We start from the raw sequence: 19,015 nt of genomic DNA, 5'->3' as shown, positions 1-19,015 counted from the left end.
GGATTGATAACCAATGATATTGTTTGATTATTAGAGATTTATGATCGGACATACACATTGAGGGGCATTTTCAATAGGACGTCTAAGTCAGAGTTTGGACGTTTTGAGAAAGACATCCAGAAATTCAGTAGTAAAAATGTCCATTCTCAAAACTGCCACACATCAAACATTTTTTTGAGAATTAACTATGTAGACGTTTTAACCCTTAGTACGTCTTATCTTTTTTTGACATTCCCAAATATAAAGACATTCACAAGAAAAATGCATAAAAGCAAGCTTTTTGGATGTGGTACCCAATTGTTCTACCCTGTCCGAACAGCTTGCCATTAATCTAACCCTACTGATTAGTAAAATGAAAAATCAAGTTAAACAAGGCTTCTTTGTGAATAAATGGTTTAGTAGCTTAAATAGGTCAAAGAACTTGAAAACAAGACTTAACACTGCCCAGATATAACATTGCTAAAACCTACCGCTTTTTCTTCTGTAATACCAAAATCTGACCCTTCCTCTCTGAGCACACTACCAAACCACTTATCCACGCCCTCATCACCTCACACTTAGACTGCTGCAACTCATTACTCTCAGGCCTTCCGTTTAGACCATACTACCGTAAGGACATGCTGAGGATCGAGTCAGTTCAGCGAATGGCTACCAGGATGGTCTCGGGGCTCAAGGATCTAACGTATGAAGAAAGACTAAAAAAGTTGTGGCTGTATTCACTTGAGGAATGAAGAGAGAGGGGAGACGGGTCGCATCGAGTCGGAAGATAATATTTTCTGTCTCGTGGGTCCCTCGACCACCAGAGGGCATTGATAAAACAAATGTTTTACTATTCCCATGGAAAGATATTCCCACTCTTATTAATCCAATTACTATTAAAGGTATTTCTCTGAAACTTATTCGTAGGATTAGAATTCTCGGTGTAATTTTAGATGATAAACTAACGTATCATGATCATATCAGTCAAGTCGTGAAATCTACTTTTTACAATCTCCGCCAAATACGTTCAATGAAAAAATTTCTTTGTCCAAAATCTCTGAATATTTTGATTCATTCTTTAGTAATTTCAAAGATAGACTATTGTAATGCCCTATTTAACGGAATAACACAAAAAGAAATCAAGCGCCTGCAGATTGTTCAAAATACCTCGATTAAATTGATTGAAAACGCTAAGAAATTTGATCATGTTACACCTTTACTCCGGAAAGCTCATTGGTTGCCAGTTGCATATCGAATAATATATAAATTAAACCTGCTTACCTTTAAATCAATAACATCAAAGACTCCAGCTTTTATTTATAAATTCTTAATTCCCTATAAAACTTCAAGAGTATTACGATCAACTGATCAACATTTATTAGTTGTCCCATCGTTAAAAGTTATAGGCACACGACGACAGACTATTTTCTCAGTTACAGCCCCACTAGCCTGGAACAATTTGCCGATCTATTTGAGAGAAGAAAGAATTTTAGATAAATTTAAGAGTAATCTTAAAGGATTCCTTTTTAAAAATGCTTTTAGTGATTAATTGATTTTTATATTTTATATTCTAACTTCTTCAATCATTTTAAAATCCCCTACCTTTCCCCATTGTTTTTATCCTTAAATGTTTCTATTATATTGAAATGTATTTCTACTCCTCATCTTACCTATTGTTTTCAAGTTTGTCTAGTTATGTTATGTATATTTCGGATATTTTAATGTGTCTTAAATTGTTATAAATATATATAATTTTGTAATTGCTGATGTACATCGCCTAGAACCTGGAATAGGCGATTAATTAAATTTTATAATAAACTTGAAACTTGAAACTTGATCCGCTGAAAATCAGGGGAGGGAAGTTTCATAGCGACTCCAGAAAGTACTTCTTCACCGAAAGAGTGGTGGATCAGTGGAACAGACTCCCACTGCAGGTAATAGAGGCCAGCAACGTGATGGATTTCAAGAGAAAATGAGATGCTCACGTGGGATCTTTAAGGGAGTAAATTCAGGGGGGGCGGATAATTGGCAGGGGCAGACTCGATGGGCTATGGCCCTTTTCTGCCACCGTTTTCTATGTTTCTATGTTTCCAATTTGTCCAGAATTCTGCTGCATGACTCATATTCCTGGAGAGCTGCTTTACTCAAATTACCCCTTTCCTAAATAATAATAATAACAGTTTATATACCGCAGTACCGTGAAGTTCTATGCGGTTTACAATAATTAAAAAGTTACAGATTTAGTAGTACTAGTGGAGTTGAGATTTAGCCATCAGTTATTGTGGGGAAAGATTGTTCAGTGTAACTGCCTAAGTACTTTAGGAACAAATATGTTTTTAGGTTTCTCCTAAATTCCCTATAAATATTCGCAAGCATGAATAATTGTTTTAGATCTTTACCCCATAACGCCGCCTGGTAAGAGAAGAGATGTTGATGTTTTTTAAATTTACATCTCTTTAACCAGTGGAGAAACCAAATTCAAGTTTGAGCTTCTCTTAAGACGATTGGTTGAGAAAGAGAAAAGGTCAGTTATATATCTGGGGGCTAGGCCGGAAAGTACCTTAAAGCAAAAACATCCAAATTTGAATTTCACCTGAGCCTCCATCGGCAACCAATGTAGTCACTTCATTGGCTTCCCATCCATTTTCGAATACAATTCAAACTCCTCTTTCTTACCTCCAAATGCACTCACTCAGCTGCCCCTCACTATCTCTCTTCACCTATCTCTCCCTATGATTACCACTGTGAGCTCCGCTCAGCTGGTAAGTCCCTCCTTTCTGTGCCCTTTTCTTCAGCTGCTAACTCCAGACTCCAGCACTTCTGCCTTGCTGCGCCATATGCTTGGAACAAGTTACCCAAATCCTTGCAGCGGGCTCCGTGTCTTTTGACTCCTAACTCCTTTCACCTTGGGTTCTGCATCCCCAACCTTATATGTCATGTCTTGTCTGTCCAAGTTAGATTGTAAGCACTTCCGAGCAGGGACCGTTCATAAATGTCAAAATGTACAGCGTTGCGTAACATAGCATAAAATTGTGCTTATTGAGCGCTTAACCAGAAGTTCAACACAGTTTACAAAAAGTTATAAAAGTAAACATGTTATATGAAATAAGATGATTCGTTAAACAGTCAAATTTTTAGAAAAAAGATAGGTATTTAATTGTTTTCTAAAATGGCCATAGGAATGGGTTATAAGCAACAATATTCAGAATTCGTTGTCATGAAGAGCTGCCTGAAATGCCAAAGTATGATTTAGAAATTTCTTACTCCTGCAACCCTGGACAGATGGAAAATTAAACAAAGGATGAGTTCTTCTACTATGTCTCTATGATGCTAAAGAAAATCTATTGACTAAGAAGGAGCTGTACCATAAACAGCCTAGTTTAAACAATACCCGGGCCTCCATTGGCAGCCAATGCAATTCGCGATAAAAGGGTGTAACATGATCAAATTTCTTCAGGCCATAAATCATTCTGACTGCTGTATTCTGTATTATTGTAAGTCTTGCTAATTCTTTCTTGGTGACTGTCAGATAGATAATATTACAATAATCGAGAAGACTCAGTAGTAACGATTGAACCAGTAATCTAAAAAAGCAGTAAATTCAAAATAAGATCTAATTGTTTGTAATTTACATAATGTGAAGTGGCATTTATGCACTACAGCATCTATCTGAGCATGCATTGTAAGATGCTGGTCTAAAATAACTCCCAAAATTTTAATCGTTGGATGAATTATATACTGAGTTGAATTTATACTAATAGAAGGTTCAGAAGAAATATTACTAGCAGTCGCCACGAAAAACTTTGTTTTGCCAGAGTTTAGTTTGAGTTTAAATTTTTGCATCCAGGAATCCATCTGTTTCATTACAATTTCAACTTTAGTTGTAATCTGAGATAGGGCTGAAGTAAAAGGTATGACAATAGTAATGTCGTCAGCGTAACTAAACAGTTCTACATCCAGGTTGCTCAAACATGAGCCCAATGATGAAAGATAAACATTGAATAGTGTAGGTGAAAGTGGAGAACCCTGAGGAACACCACATGAGTTATTCCAGATTGAAGAGAGGTGGGTCCTAAACCTAACTTGGTACAACTTTCAGCGCTATATAAGTGATAAGTATTAGTAGTAACAAGAAATCTGAAGATGGAAGAAATTTGAGAGTTGAAAATGAGCCCAAGAATCTTGAGGTGAAGCCAAAGGTAGTTGATATCCTAGATGAGGTGGAAGGGGTTTCCATATAATCTACATTGAAGACTTCTTTGGAGGGTAAGATTCAAGTGATGAGCCTGCAACAGGTAAATATTAACAAATAGTTGTTGAGGGGAGAAAGCTTTGGAAAATCTGGATCTGTAGAAAAACACCAATTGCACATTATCAGCAAAAAAGTAACTGTTGATACCTTTGAGCTATATCAGAGATGTCAGAATACTCAGACACGGATGAAAGAAAATTGTGGAGAGGACTGACTCCCTGAGGAACCTCACAAAAACAGATAAAGACTTGAAATTGTGGGATTGAAAGAAACCATATATTCTCAGGGCAATCAGGCAGCATATTCTCACAGACAAGTGATGTCATCAATAGAGCCCAATACAGACAGTACAAAAGTGTACTGTCACTTTAACTTCCTTAGAAGTCTCGAGACAACCCATACCTAACATGACCATTTATTTTTTTCATCAAAACGGGACATCTATCGTCAGTCCCGCTGCCAATCCCGCCCATAATTTCTTCCATTCATTTTTCATGTACACATAAAATAAACACAAAGCACACTATACGCAGAGAAAATGTTAATTATCATTTATATTTGGGGGTTTTTCAAAGATGTCAAGGCAGATGACTTTAAAATATGCAATGTCACCTCAGTAACTATAGACAAATATAGTGCAAAATATAGACAGCAGATATAAATTCCCAAAAATGACACATTTTGATCGCTAAATTGAAAATAAAATCATTTTTCCTTCCTTTGTTGTCTGGTGATTTCACGAGTCTCTGGTTGCATTTCCTTCTGACTGTGCATCCTTTCTTTCTTTCTACACTCAGGCCTAACAATTGTCCCTTTCTATTCCCTTCCTCCTTCCTTCCTATGTCCTTAGTGCCTCTTCACATGTCCTTAGTGCTCCCAGTGCTTCTTTCACATGTCCTTAGTGCCCCCAGTGCCTCCTCCCCATGTATTTAGTGCCCCCAGTGCCTCCTCCCCATGTCCTTAGTGCCCCCAGTGCCTCCTCCCCATGTACTTAGTGCCCCCAGTGCCTCCTTCCCATGTCCTTAGTGCCCCCAGTGCCTCCTTCCCATGTCCTTAGTGCCCTCAGTGCCTCCTTCCTATATCCCCCTCACTGCCTTCCAGCCTTTGTCCCACCCCCTCTCCCGAAGCCTGCCTGCCTGCCTCCCTCCCTGCCACACCAAAGTCTGCCTGCCTACCTCCTTCCCTCCCTCCAGTGACCAATTCAAACCCCCCCAGGTCTGCTGATGCTGCCTGCCAGCCTCCCTCCTTCCCTCCATGCTGTGCCGATTCAAATCCCTTCGTCCGCCGCTGCACCTTCTTCTTGCCGCCTAGAAGCCTTCTTCCCGACGTCAATTCTGACATCGGAGAGGAAGTTCTGGGTCAGCCAATCGTTGCCTGGCTGGCCTGGAACTTCCTCTCCGATGTCAGAATTGACGTCGGGAAGAAGGCTTCTGCGTGGCAAGAAGCAATGACGGCGGACCGGGGGTTTGAATCAGCGTGACAGGGAGGGAGGGGAAGTGATCGCCGGTCCCGTTGTCCCCGTGCACAGCTTCGGGATGCTGTCCCTGAAAACAGGACATTTCAGCATCCCAAAGTGGTGGATCAGGACAACGGGATGACCAGTCCAATAACGGGACAGTCCGGTTGAAAATGGGACATATGGTCACTTTACCCATACCGCACATGCACAAGTGCCTTCCTGTCTGACGTCTGCTCACGAGACCACCAGTTCTTAGTTTTCTGCAGAGCTAAGAAAACGTGTGTCATTAGAGTCTCTCCAATTGCACTATTTTATTCCTTTTTTGTGCCTTCCTAGATCGTTTTTCTTTATTTTCTATAATACTAGTTTAATTTCTCAGGAATTTTTCTCAAAATTTTTACTTTTTAGTTTTCAGGCCTTCAGTCTTCCAGCTGGATTTCCGGCCAGCGGCGTCAACTCTTTTTCAGTCACTAAATTACTCACCCATCTGAGGAAAAATTGATTCCTTTGATCTTGCAACGACAGTTTTCCCTCTGTTGAAGCCTTCCTCCAGCTTCAAGAGATGTTCTTGGTGCAACAGGGCCATATCAGTCACTGATCCACACAATTGGTATCTTCAGTGCCTTGGTCCTAAGCACCAAGTAGACTCTTGTCGACGCTGTTCAAAGTTACAATTCTTTGAAGGCTCAACATCTGCAGTTGGAGAAACTTTTTGGATCTCAAGATTCATTTCATATCTGATGATTCATTCACAAATGAGCAGAATAGAAAACTGCCATATTGGGTCCAAGCTGTTTTGCAGACAGTAACATTCATGTTAATTTGGTTCTATGATACACAGAAGAGTCTTATCTCCTGAATACAACCCCAAATCTAGTGTAGTCTCTGGTTGTTCCTCCCTTATAAGCTGTCAGCATAAAAATGGCATCTTTATCTCCTAGTGTCTTATGGTACTATTGCTAGGGGTCAAACTTTCAAATAAGGGCAAGGCATCTTCACCCTTAGTGGCAGTACCATGAAGCTACTATTATGGATCAGAAATGGCATTTTAATGCTGGCAGGGATAGCCATGATATGTCTAAGGGTATTTCCAGTAATTTGGGGGCGGGGGCAGTTGAGGTCTTTCTTGATAGAGGGAGGGAGTTTATGGGGCTGTAGGGTTGTGGTTGGAGAGTTTTCTGATTGGGGATAGGAGTAGTTTTTGCTTAGGAGGGATCAGGGAGTATGGAAATAAATTACCTCTGTCTCTTTAAAGGATAATGGGCCAGCTTGGGTCATGTTCTCGGCTTTATTTGAAGCTAGGTGTGCACAATTATTCTGTCTGAAACAATGTCAATTACGGTAATATTTACTGTGAGAGTCTTATCTTGTAGTAGTTCAAATTAGTGACTCCGACAGTAAATTTATGCTGCTGAAAAATATGATAGTTCACTTCAGCTTAGTAACTACCCCTTTAGATATCTTTGTGAATTTTAAAGGATGTATGTAACATAAAACCATAGAATAGCAAAGAAAAGAGATGTTTCAAATTATATTGAAGCTGAGTATTTTTGTCCATGATTATATAACTTTAGTGTTGAGAGTAGCAGTCCTCCCAAAATTTCTTGAGATGTCTAAATTTGACTGCATTGGCTTTGTGTAGGTGGCTATGTTACTGTCATGTCCCACAGAGCTGTGACAGCCTCCCACGTTATGAGACAACGCACATATTTGGCCGCAGTCTCCTGAAGTCCATCTTTTCAGTCACTCGCCGGCAGCTACTGGAGAAGTTCCGTGTAGAGAAGGAGAAGCTTGTGCCTGAAAAGCGAACACTCATCCTAACACACTTTCCAAAGTAAAATATTTTTATATTTTGGTAACTACATTGGGTTTCTGATAGTATGGCTGTATGTGTGTATTTTTCCATATGCTTTTCATCCAGTCAGAGAACTATATGTACAAGCACCTTAATTGTCTTAAATTTGGCAACGGTATGCTTTATATATCAGATAATTGAAAAGAGGTACAATTTTTTAAAAATACCCTAGATCAAAAGATAACCACCTCCAATTTACTAGATCAGGAGTGGCAAATTGTGGGCCACGTTTGATTTACTGTAGGACAAAATGCAGTATTCTAAACATCAATGGAAACAGCATCATTGGCCTACTTAGGCCAAAGGAATGTGGAAGTACTATTGTGATGCATAGGCTGAAGAGAAGAGATGGTATCATCAGGTCTCCTGAGCAAAAGAGCGATGTAAGCAACCTCACCATCCTAAAAGAGAAACGAGATGATGACTTCCATCTGGAGTAGATGAATTATAAGTAAAACTAGTGAGGATGAGAATGGGAGGTGGGGAGTGTGGAGTCAGGGTGGGAGGATTAAAAAAAAACTTGATAGCGATGATTGGTGGTTAAGAGAGAAAAAAATTGCCAAGGATTGAGAAAGTAAGACTGGTAGGAACAGAATGAGAGAGTTTTATTTCATTATATTTATATCCTTCTAAATGGTTAGACCTTCAAAGTGGGTAAGAGAAAACATACCAAATCAAGACATACTTAAAGTAAAACACAATAAAATAAAATTTAAGCACTATAATAACAGAACTGCAGGAGGACAGAATGGAATGTAGGGACAGTGAAGGGCGTTAAGTACTGCAGATAAGGAGGGGGTTGAAAGTGTGCAGCTTTTAGTGTAGATGGACCTCTCCCCTAATTTCAAGTTGATATCCCCTCCCTTAAAGATGTGAGGTGCTTTGGTACAATGCATTTTGGTATCCTAAAAGTTGGCCAGCCTCGTATTAGACTTCTGATATACCGGAAGAGGTGATCTTTAAAGTAAATGGTGCAAGAATTATAAAAGTTAACAAGTGAGATACTCTTAGATCCTTTTTATATAATACCAAGTGAATATAATAAGATTGTAAAAGGGATATACTTAAAGATCTTCTTTATACTAATGTATGACAACATACATTTCCCTGGTAGATTGAGGACAGTATCCTTAACCTGAAGTGATATGCATTGGAAAGAGTTTGAAAAAATGGATGTGAGGATGTACTATATATTATCTTTTTTTAGAAAAAATTCTGGAGGAAACATGGGTTTGATTTGCTCACTGCTGGGACTTAAGCATCAGGAGGATCCAATAATTTTTATATTGGGTTCGACAGCACAGCAAAGAAATAATTGGAGTCAAAACATTTAAAACATAACATAAGAACTTCCATACTGGGACAGACTGCATGTCCATCAAGCCCTGTATCCTGTGGCCAACAGTGGCCAACCCAGGTCACAAGTACCTGGCAAGATTATGAAAAAAATAAAACATTTTATCATAACGTTTGTATATGATGGAATGGAGATACCAGTACAGCATGAGATTAAAAGTTTGGGGGGTTGTTGGATTCCTCTTTGTCTTTTCATTGGCACATTGCCTCAATAGTAAAGATGGTCTTTTTTAAGGTTTGTCTAGTACTGAGGCTGCGTAAGTTACTCTCTTCAGAAATTTTAACAGATCATGCAATGTTTTGTTACTCTATTTGGATTATTGTTATGCTTTCTTTTGAAGATATTGAGGGCTTTACAAATAGTGCAGAAAGCAGCAGCAAGAGTGATTGGAGGGTATCTCTCATGACAAACATATAGCTCCTTTATTTGTTAAGCTACATTGGCTTCCAATCTCTTGGAGAATTCAGTTTAAGATCTTGGTACTGGTATTTAAGATCATCCAGCATTCATTACCAAAGGTATGATTAATTTAATAACGCCATATGTGCCCCCTCATGCATTATGATCAGAATCTCGGCACCTTTTGGAAGTGCTTTCATTAAAGTTGATTGCTAAATCTACTATTCACTCTAGGATATTTAGTGTGTTAGGCCCTCAAATATGGAATGCCTCCTTACCTGATGGCATTCGGAAGATTCTAGTGTATTTAACTTTTCGTAAGTCTTTGAAAACTTTTTTCCAGGAAGCCTTTGATATTTGAGGAGAAGAACCTGTGGTTGGTCTATTTGAATTCTGATTTGATTTTAAGCTTTTGGATTGTAGATTGTTATTGTAAAGATTTTATAGAATGATATATATGATTTGTTAGACTGTTATTTAATGTGTATGTATATTATAACCCACATAGATTGTTGGATATGTGGGATATAAGTCTTTTAAATAAATAAATACTCTATTTTCTATCTTTTAACCATTTCTTCATCCATAATAAGACATTACCTCATATGCCATGACTTTCTCATTTTCTCAGGAGTCTTTCATGAGGTACTTTGTCAATGCTTTTTGAAATTGAGATACACAGTATTGACCGGCTCACCTTTATCCACATGTTTTTTCACCCCATGAAATAAATGCATTAGATTGGTGCGGCAAGACTTCCTTTGACTAAATCCATGTTGGCTCTATCTCATTAACCCATGCTTATGTATATGCTATTTAATATTGTTCTTTATAATAGTCTCTACTATTTTACCCAGTTTATAATTTCGCTGGTTTATAATTTACCGGATCACCTCTGGAACCCTTTTTAAAAATTAGCATTGCTTTGGCCACCCTCCAGTCCTCAGGTACCATGCTGGATTTTAAAGATAAATTGCATTTTCCCTGACTCTTCTGCATCGAATACCATTTCTGGCTCTGGTGTCTTCCCCATATCTTCCTTGATGAAGACCAAAGCAAAGAATTCATTTAATCTCTGCTGTGATCTTGTCTTCTCTAGCGTCCCTTTTACCCCTTAGTCATCTAGAGGTCCCAACTAATTCTCATCCCAACTTCTTGCTTCTTATATACCTAAAAAGGCTTTTTACTATGTGTTTTTGCCTCCGATACAATCCAACATCTACATAAATAGAAGTTCCATCTTCTCTTTTCAGAGCTATCCATATCACTTCTTCCTTTCTTAGGCTTCTGGTATTTGCATGCAGCCATTTCAAACAATGTCTGTCCTTCCTGTTCACAACTTGCTGATATAGATAATTTGCAATCTTTAAAATCTGTCTGCTTTGTATTTGAGGCCACTTTACCATGGGCTCTATTGCAACCTCGATAAGAGGGCGCCATATCTTCCCTGTTTTGATGATATATTTTAAAGATATTTTGTTCTGAACATAGAAAGATAGAAGCATGATGGCAGATAAAGGTCAAATAGCCCATCCATTATCTCTGCCTCTCCCTAGGAGATTCTACGTGCCTGTCCTACGCTTTCTTGAATAAAGACATAGTCTTTGTCTCCAACACCTCTACCAGGAGACAAATCAAAATTTTTCCTAGCCTCCCCCAAAGATAAAATCAAGGAAACCACAATTCAACTAAAAGGAGTGACCTTCCCCCTCGATCAGACCATAAAAATTCTGGGAGTCACGTTGGACAAAAACCTATCCCTAAATAACCATACTGACCTCATCGTTAGGAAAAGCTTCTCGGTACTTTGGAAACTTCGCACCATAAAAAAATACTTCAATGACACTGCATTCCGTCTACTTGTACAATCCTCCATCCTCAGCATTCTCGACTACTGCAATATCATCTTCCTCAACGCCACAAAGAAAACTACCAGGAGACTAAAAATAATCCAAAATACCGCAGTGCGCCTCATCTTTGGCCTAAAGAAATGGGAACATGTCACCCCTTTCTATCACCAACTACACTGGCTACAATTTGAATCTAGAGTTCTTTTTAAATTCGCATGCTTCTGCTACAAATCGATTAACGGCTCTTCTCCAAGTTACATAAATACCCACTTTAACCTTTACAGCAATAACAGGACATCACGCAGAATTCAACTGTTCACCTTCCCTTCGCCAAAACACTGTCCTCTCAAAAGATTCCTTGATAGAACTTTCGCCTTCCAAGCAGCCAAGTCGAACCCATGGCTAGCCCAGATGATACTCGAGGCCCCCACTTACCTTGCCTTCAGAAAACTACTAAAAACTTACCTATTCAGCAAACACAACCCTTAATATTCCGTCCACCCCACATAACACTTACCCCACCCCTGCCCCCTTCCTCCTTCACCAGACCCTCCCTCCCACATTCTCTACTTCCCTTATCTAGTTCGACCAAACCTGCAATTTCTGTTATACTGATGTAAATCTTCCCCTTATTGCAGACAGTTGTAAATTGCTTTAATTTCACTGCTGACTATTGTAAATCGTTGTAATTTATCGTAAATCTGCTTGTAATTTGTTGTAAATCTGCTTCAAATTTTGTTGTAAATCTACTTGTCAATGCAGATCATTTGCTAATTGATGTAAACTGCCTAGAACTCACTGGGTATGGCGGTATATAAGAATAAAGAATAATAATAATAATAATATTCCATGCATCTACTACCCTTTTTGTAAAAATGTATTTCCTTAGACAGGAGACTATTCCATGCATCTACTACCCTTTTTGTAAAAATGTATTTCCTTAGATTATTTCTGAGCCTATCACCTCTTAATTTAATCCCATGCCCTCTCACTCTGGAGTTTCCTTTCAGTTGAAACCGTGCACTTTTGAGCTACTGTTTGGCCTTCCCCCAGTTCCTAGTTTAAAAGCTGCTCTGTCTCCTTTTTAAATGTTGATGCCAACAGCCTGGTTTCACCCTGGTTAAGGTGGAGCCCATCATTATGGAATAGGTTCCTCCTTCCCCAGAATGTTGCCCAGTTCCTATCAAATCTAAAATCCTCCTTCCTGCTTCCACACATTGAGGTTCTGGAACTCTGCCTGTCTCTTGGGTCCTGCACATGGAACTTATGAAACTGCTATTATCCCAGGACAAGCAGGCAGGTATTCTCACTAGTGGGTGATGTCATCTGACAGAGCCCCGATGCGGACGTCTCACAAGCATACTTGCTTGAAGAAACTTCAGAAGTTTCGAGATGCCCGCACCGCGCATGCGCAAGTGCCTTCCCGCACCGGGCGTGTCTCCTCAGTTCTTTTCTTTCCGCGGAGCTGAGAAGTTTGCTTCAACTCTCTGCGCTGAGTGAACCCGTGTTCTTGCCTTCTAGTACCGCGGTTTTGAGTTTGTATTCTCTTAATCGTGTGTTTCATTCTGTTGTTTTCTTATTTTTCCAAAAAAAAAAAAAAAAAAATTTCTTCCGGAGATTCGACCAGGTCGGCCGCGTGGCTGTGGCCCCGCTCCTTCGATCTAGCGGCAGAGCTTTTTCGGCCTATGTCCCAGCCAATTACCGGTTTTAAAAAGTGCATCAAGTGCCAGCGCGCGATTTCGTTGACGGACCCGCATCGACGCTGTCTGCAATGTCTTGGTCCAGAACATCTTCCGAAATCGTGCCGGCCTTGTTCCACTCTAACAGCACGTGCTTTTAAGCGTCGCTGTTTCCTGTGGGAGTCGATGTTCAAGATGGGAGCTTCTAAAGAACCTTCGGCTTCGACTTCGACCAGCGCTTCGCCTTTACCTGCGAAGTTGTCTTCTACTCCTGCTGCATCGGGTCTTTTGAAGCCGGCCTCCTTCGTTCCGGCTTCGACCCCGCCTCCTGCTCCGGTGCCTGCTTCGGTCTCCTCAGATCAGGTACCTCCTCAGATCATTCCCCCGGTGGTTATTAAAGTGCTAAGCTTCTAAGGCTAAGCACTCGACCACTCGGGACCGCGAAGACCGATCAGGAGGTCCCACTTCGAGTGCTGCTCTCCCCTTGGCGGCTTCGCTGCGGTCAATCATGGAGGCCCAATTCATTGATATCATGACTACCATGGGGCCCAAGTGGCTTGCCATGATCCAGTCTGGGCATGCAGTCCCTCCTCGTGGGGGCGAGCCGCCCCTCCTCCTCCCGCTCGCTCTCGCTGCTAGGGGAGGAGGAGCGGCGCTTGGCCGCCAGTTCATCGAGGCGAGCTTCGTTTAATGACATGCCACCTCTGGAACCCATCCCCGTTCAGGGCGAAGAAATTTGGGATGTGCCTTCGGGTGGTCGAAGCCCTGAGCGTCGTCAGGAGGAATTCTTCCGCAGTCCCTTCCATGCCAGACCCCCTCTTGACCCATGGAACGCGGCTCGAGAGGCGTCGGCCCATCTTCTTCGCTCTACGCCCTCCAGCCCCATCTATTCCTTGGAGGCCTCTGGGGAACCATCTAGACATCGCCGGTCCAGGTCTCCTTCGATACACAGAGAGGGGCATCGTTCCAGGCATTCTTCGAGGCATTCCTCTAGGCATTCTACAGTCTCGCCTCAGAAGAAACTTCCTCGTGTGGGGTATTCATCTTCGGAGATCTCCCCTCCTCCGGGCCCGGAGTGCGAGGATGCATATGGTTCTTTCTCTCCTTGTCGATCCCAAGTCTCCTTGGATCCAGAGGCATTGACTTCATCCAGTCCGACCCACAGGCTTGTGTTGGCGGACCAGTTGTCCTTTTCGTCTTTTCTACGGCAGATGGCGGATGACCTCGACATTACCTTGGACTCGGGTTCCCGATACTCCAAGGAATATCTGGATACCATGCATCTGCCTCATCCCCCTGCCGAGTCTCTTTGCCTGCCTCTGCACAAGCTCCTCGACCAAACCTTCATGCGTTGTTTTGAAACACCGTACTCTATTCCTGCCGTTCCTGGCAAACTGGATGCCAGGTACCGCACGGTGCATCATAAGGGGTTCGAGGGCTCCCAGCTCTCCCATCAGTCCCTGTTGGTCGAGTCCTCCCTCAAACGTTCTCATCCGTCCCAGTTGTATGCCTCAGTGCCACCGGGCAGAGAGGGTCGGACCATGGATAAGTTCGGGCGGCGCATCTACCAGAACTCGATGATGGCGTCCCGAGTTCTCAATTACACCTTCCATTTTGCCACCGATTTGGAGTTCTTCCTGCCTGTGCTTCGGAAGTTTACACCTTACATCGAATCTCAGGCTCGTTTTGAGTTTGAGGAGGTCGTCGCCTCGCTGTCCCAGCTGCGTCTTCAACTGATGCAATCCTCCTATGATGCCTTTGAGCTTTCGGCACGGGCTGCCGCCTGTTCCATGGCCATGCGTCGCTTAGCCTGGCTTCGAACCATTGACATGGACTCGAACCTCCAGGACAGGCTTGCCAACATCCCCTGTGCGGGTGCAGATTTGTTTGATGAATCTATTGAGACCGTGACGAAGAAGCTGTCGGACCATGAAAAATCTTTCCAGTCCATCCTTCGTCCCAAGCCTAAACCTGCTCAGTCTCGACCTTCTCGACCGCCCTTGATCTATCAGCGGCGTTATACTCCCAGGCAGGCTCCTGCTGCGAGACAACCAGCGAAGAGACAGCCACCACAGAAGGCTCAACAAAAACCTCAGCATTCTGCTGTTCCTAAGGCTCCTCAGCCTTTTTGACTCTCCATACGAAAAAGGAGATTATCGCTGAAAAATAGCTGGAAAGCGATGACCACAAATGCTCGCAGTCTAAGCAACAAAGTTCATGATCTGCAAGCCCTGATATTAGAGGCAGATCTAGATATTGTTGCTATCACAGAGACATGGTTCAGTGAATCACATGGATGGGATGCAAACATACCGGGATATAATATTTTTAGGAAGGACAGAGATGGTCATAAAGGTGGAGGAGTAGCTCTCTATGTAAAGATCAATATCCAAGCGACCGAAATGCAAGGGACCTGGGGAGAGGAAGAAGCGATATGGATTGATCTGAAAAGAGAAGATGGAACGTCTATCTACGTGGGTGTAGTCTACAGACCTCCGACTCAATCGCAGCAAATTGATAAGGATCTGATTGTGGATATCCAAAAGTTTGGAAGGAAAGAGGAGGTTCTGCTGTTGGGAGATTTCAACCTGCCGGATGCGGACTGGAATGTTCCGTCTGCGGAATCGGAAAGAAGTAGGGAGATTGTGGATGCCTTTCAAGAGGCTCTGCTCAGACAAATGGTGAAGGAACCCACAAGGGAAAAAGCGATATTGGATCTGGTCCTCACAAATGGAGAGAGTATCTCTAATGTTCGAGTGGGTGCTCACCTGGGTAGTAGCGATCATCAAACGGTTTGGTTTGATATAACGGCTAAAGTTGAGAGCGGCCGCACGATACTTAAAGTCCTAGATTTCAAATGTATGGACTTTAATGCAATGGGAAAGTACCTGAAGAAAGAGCTGTTAGGATGGGAGGACATAAGAGAAGTGGAAAGACAGTGGTCTAAGCTGAAAGGAGCGATAAAAATGGCTACGGACCTTTATGTGAAGAAAATCAATAAAAACAAGAGAAAAAGGAAGCCGATATGGTTCTCCAACCTAGTGGCTGAGAAAATAAAGGCGAAAGAGTTGGCGTTCATGAAATATAAAAAAACCCAAGAAGAGGAGAGCAGAAAGGACTACAGGGTGAAACTGAAAGAAGCCAAGAGAGAGATACGTTTGGCGAAGGCACAGCGGAAGAACAAATGGCTAAAAATGTAAAAAAGGGAGATAAAAATTTTTTCAGATATATTAGTGAAAGGAGGAAGATAAAAAATGGAATTGCTAGGCTAAAAGATGCTAGGAACAAATATGTGGAGAGTGATGAGGAGAAAGCAAATGTGCTAAACAAATACTTCTGTTCTGTGTTCACAGAAGAAAATCCTGGAGAAGGACCGAGATTGTCTGGCAAAGTTACACGAGAAAATGGAGTAGATTCTGCGCCGTTCACGGAGGAGGGTGTTTATGAGCAACTTGAAAAACTGAAGGTGGACAAAGCGATGGGACCAGACGGGATCCATCCCAGGATACTAAGGGAGCTCAGAGAGGTTCTGACGAGTCCTATTAAAGACTTGTTCAACAAATCTCTGGAGACGGGAGTAATTCCTGGGGATTGGAGGAGAGCAGATGTGGTCCCTATTCATAAAAGTGGTCACAGGGATGAAGCAGGAAACTACAGGCCGGTGAGCCTCACTTCAGTTGTTGGAAAAATAATGGAAGTGTTGCTGAAAGAAAGGATAGTGTACTTCCTTGAATCTAATGGGTTACAGGATCCGAGGCAACATGGCTTTACAAAAGGTAGGGAGCATAACCAACACCGTTCTGCTGTCCCCTGTCTTTCCAATTGGGGGTCGCCTCCATCATTTTTATCATCGATGGACGGCTATTACCACCGACCTTTGGGTCCTTACCATCATCAGGGAAGGATATTCTCTTCAGTTCCATCGGGTCCCCCCGGACCACTCTCCAAGAGAGTATCCTTCCAACTTTACCCAGAGCGCCCTTCTTCTTCAGGAAGCTCAGGCTTTGCTCCGGCTTCGGGCCGTCGAGCCAGTCCCTGTGGACCAACACAACCGGGGGTTTTACTCCCGGTACTTCCTTGTTCCGAAGAAGACGGGCGACCTGCGTCCTATTCTGGACCTCAGGGTCCTCAACAAGTTCCTGGTCAAGGAGAGATTTCGCATGCTGACCCTTGCTTCTCTCTACCCCCTCCTCGAGCATAACGACTGGTTATGCTCTCTGGATCTCAAGGAGGCCTACACTCACATTCTCATTCATCCGGCCTCTTGCAAATTCCTCAGATTTCGGGTGGGACATCTTCATTTGCAGTATCGAGTGCTTCCATTTGGCCTGTCCTCGTCTCCCAGAGTCTTCACAAAGTGTCTGGTGGTGGTGGCCGCTGCACTCCGGATCCAGGGTCTTCAGGTGTTTCCCTACCTCGACGACTGGCTCATCAAGGCCACCTCTGCTCCTGGGGTCATCTCGGCGACCCTAATGACTATTTGGTTCCTGCAGAGTCTGGGCTTCGAGATCAACTTCCCAAAATCTTATCTGCAGCCTACCCTGTCTCTTCCCTTCATCGGGGCGGTCCTGGATACTATTCAACTCAGAGCATTCCTTCCTCCACAGCGTCTAGATGCTCTTCTTTATCTCTGCCAGTCTGTGTCTTCTCGCCAGTCCATCTCAGCGAGACACATGATGGTTCTCCTGGGCCACATGGCCTCTACAGTTCATGTGACTCCTTTTGCCAGACTTCACCTCAGAATTCCTCAGTGGACCATGACTTCTCAATGGACACAAGTGTCAGATCTTTTGACTCGTCACATCCTAGTCACTCCTGCTCTTCAGCAGTCTCTAAATTGGTGGATGACCTCTTCCAATCTATCCAGAGGTTTGCTGTTTCACACTCCTCCCCACCAAAAGGTTCTCACAACCGATTCCTTGACCTATGCATGGGGGGCTCATCTGGACGGTCTTCGCACTCAAGACTTCTGGACCAATGCGTACCGGCTGTGTCATATCAATCTTCTGGAACTCAGGGCGATTTTCAATGCTCTTCAAGCGTTTCAACATCTGCTTCATGACCTGGTGGTCTTCATTCGCACAGACAATCAGGTCGCCATGTATTATGTCAACAAGCAGGGGGGCACGTGTTCGGCCTCCCTCTGCCAGGAAGCTCTCAGAGTCTGGGATTGGGCGATTCGCCACAACACCTTCCTCAAAGCTGTCTACATCCAGTGGAAGGACAATGCCTTGGTGGACAACTTAAGTCATCTCCTCCAGCCTCACGAATGGACCCTCCATTCCAGGCCCCTTCATCAGATCTTCTCTCAGTGGGGGACGCCTCAGATAGACCTCTTTGCTGCCCCCCCACAACTTCAAATTGCCTCAATTCTGCTCCAGGATCTACCTCAAGTTTCAAGTTTATTCAAGGTTTGTTGAATCGCTTATTTAAATTTACTAAGCGATTTACAAAAACAAGAAAAATAATACAAATACAAGGTTAGTTAAACTTTAATACAATGTTAATAAAATTAAAATTATACAGACTAACGGACACATAAGGAAAGAAGGGTAAAATTACATATGTATAAAAAAAAACAAAAAGATATGAGGTAAAAAAATGAGGTAAGGGAAGGGAATGAGGAAAAAGATAAGTTGAGGAAGGATTAGGAAAATTGGTTTCATACGTTAAATGCGTCCTTAAAAAGGAAACTTTTTAAGCTACTTTTAAACTGCTTTAAATCTTTTTCAGTTCTAAGATACAGGGACAAGTTATTCCATAATTGAGGGGCTATGACAGAAAAAATATCTGTACGACGAGTTCCAATAATTTTTAGTGAAGGAACTGTTAAGAGATTTTGGTTGGTTGATCTTAATGTGCGGGAGGTACAGTATGGGATAAGTAGTCTGTTAATAAATTGAGGTTCGTTTGTGCTCAATGTTTTTAAAAACTAAAAGTAGTATTTTAAAAGTAGAACGATGAGAGATAGGGAGCCAATGAGATTCAATAAAAAGTGGTGTGACGTGGTCAAATTTTTTACAGTTATGTATTAATTTAATTGCTGTGTTTTGGACTATCTGGAGACGTTTTTTCTCTTTCTGAGAGATATTAAATAATAATGCATTACAATAATCCATTTTTGAAATAATGAGTGAGTGAATAAGTATGTTTAAAGATTTAGGCTCTAAAAATTTAGCAATTGA

The 19,015-nt window shown here is 42.2% G+C and overlaps 1 protein-coding gene across 3 annotated transcripts in view; it reads left to right on the top strand.

Annotated features, from left to right (window-relative positions):
• KAT2A (lysine acetyltransferase 2A) overlaps positions 1-19,015 on the top strand; it is a 380,318-nt gene that overhangs the window by 137,175 nt on the left and 224,128 nt on the right. For 2 of the 3 annotated variants that reach the window (XM_033960566.1, XM_033960568.1), the window contains exon 6: positions 7,333-7,524. The exons of the other annotated variant lie outside the window; for it this stretch is intronic. In XM_033960566.1, coding sequence (XP_033816457.1) covers positions 7,333-7,524 — 192 coding nt within the window. The remainder of the gene's footprint in view (positions 1-7,332; positions 7,525-19,015) is intronic. 3 annotated transcript variants of the gene reach the window in all.

The sequence above is a fragment of the Geotrypetes seraphini genome, chromosome 10 (assembly GCF_902459505.1).
Source record: "Geotrypetes seraphini chromosome 10, aGeoSer1.1, whole genome shotgun sequence".
NCBI lineage: Eukaryota > Metazoa > Chordata > Amphibia > Gymnophiona > Dermophiidae > Geotrypetes > Geotrypetes seraphini.
The sequence above is the reverse complement of the archived record's forward strand: the minus strand, read 5'-3'. Positions and strand labels throughout refer to the sequence as shown.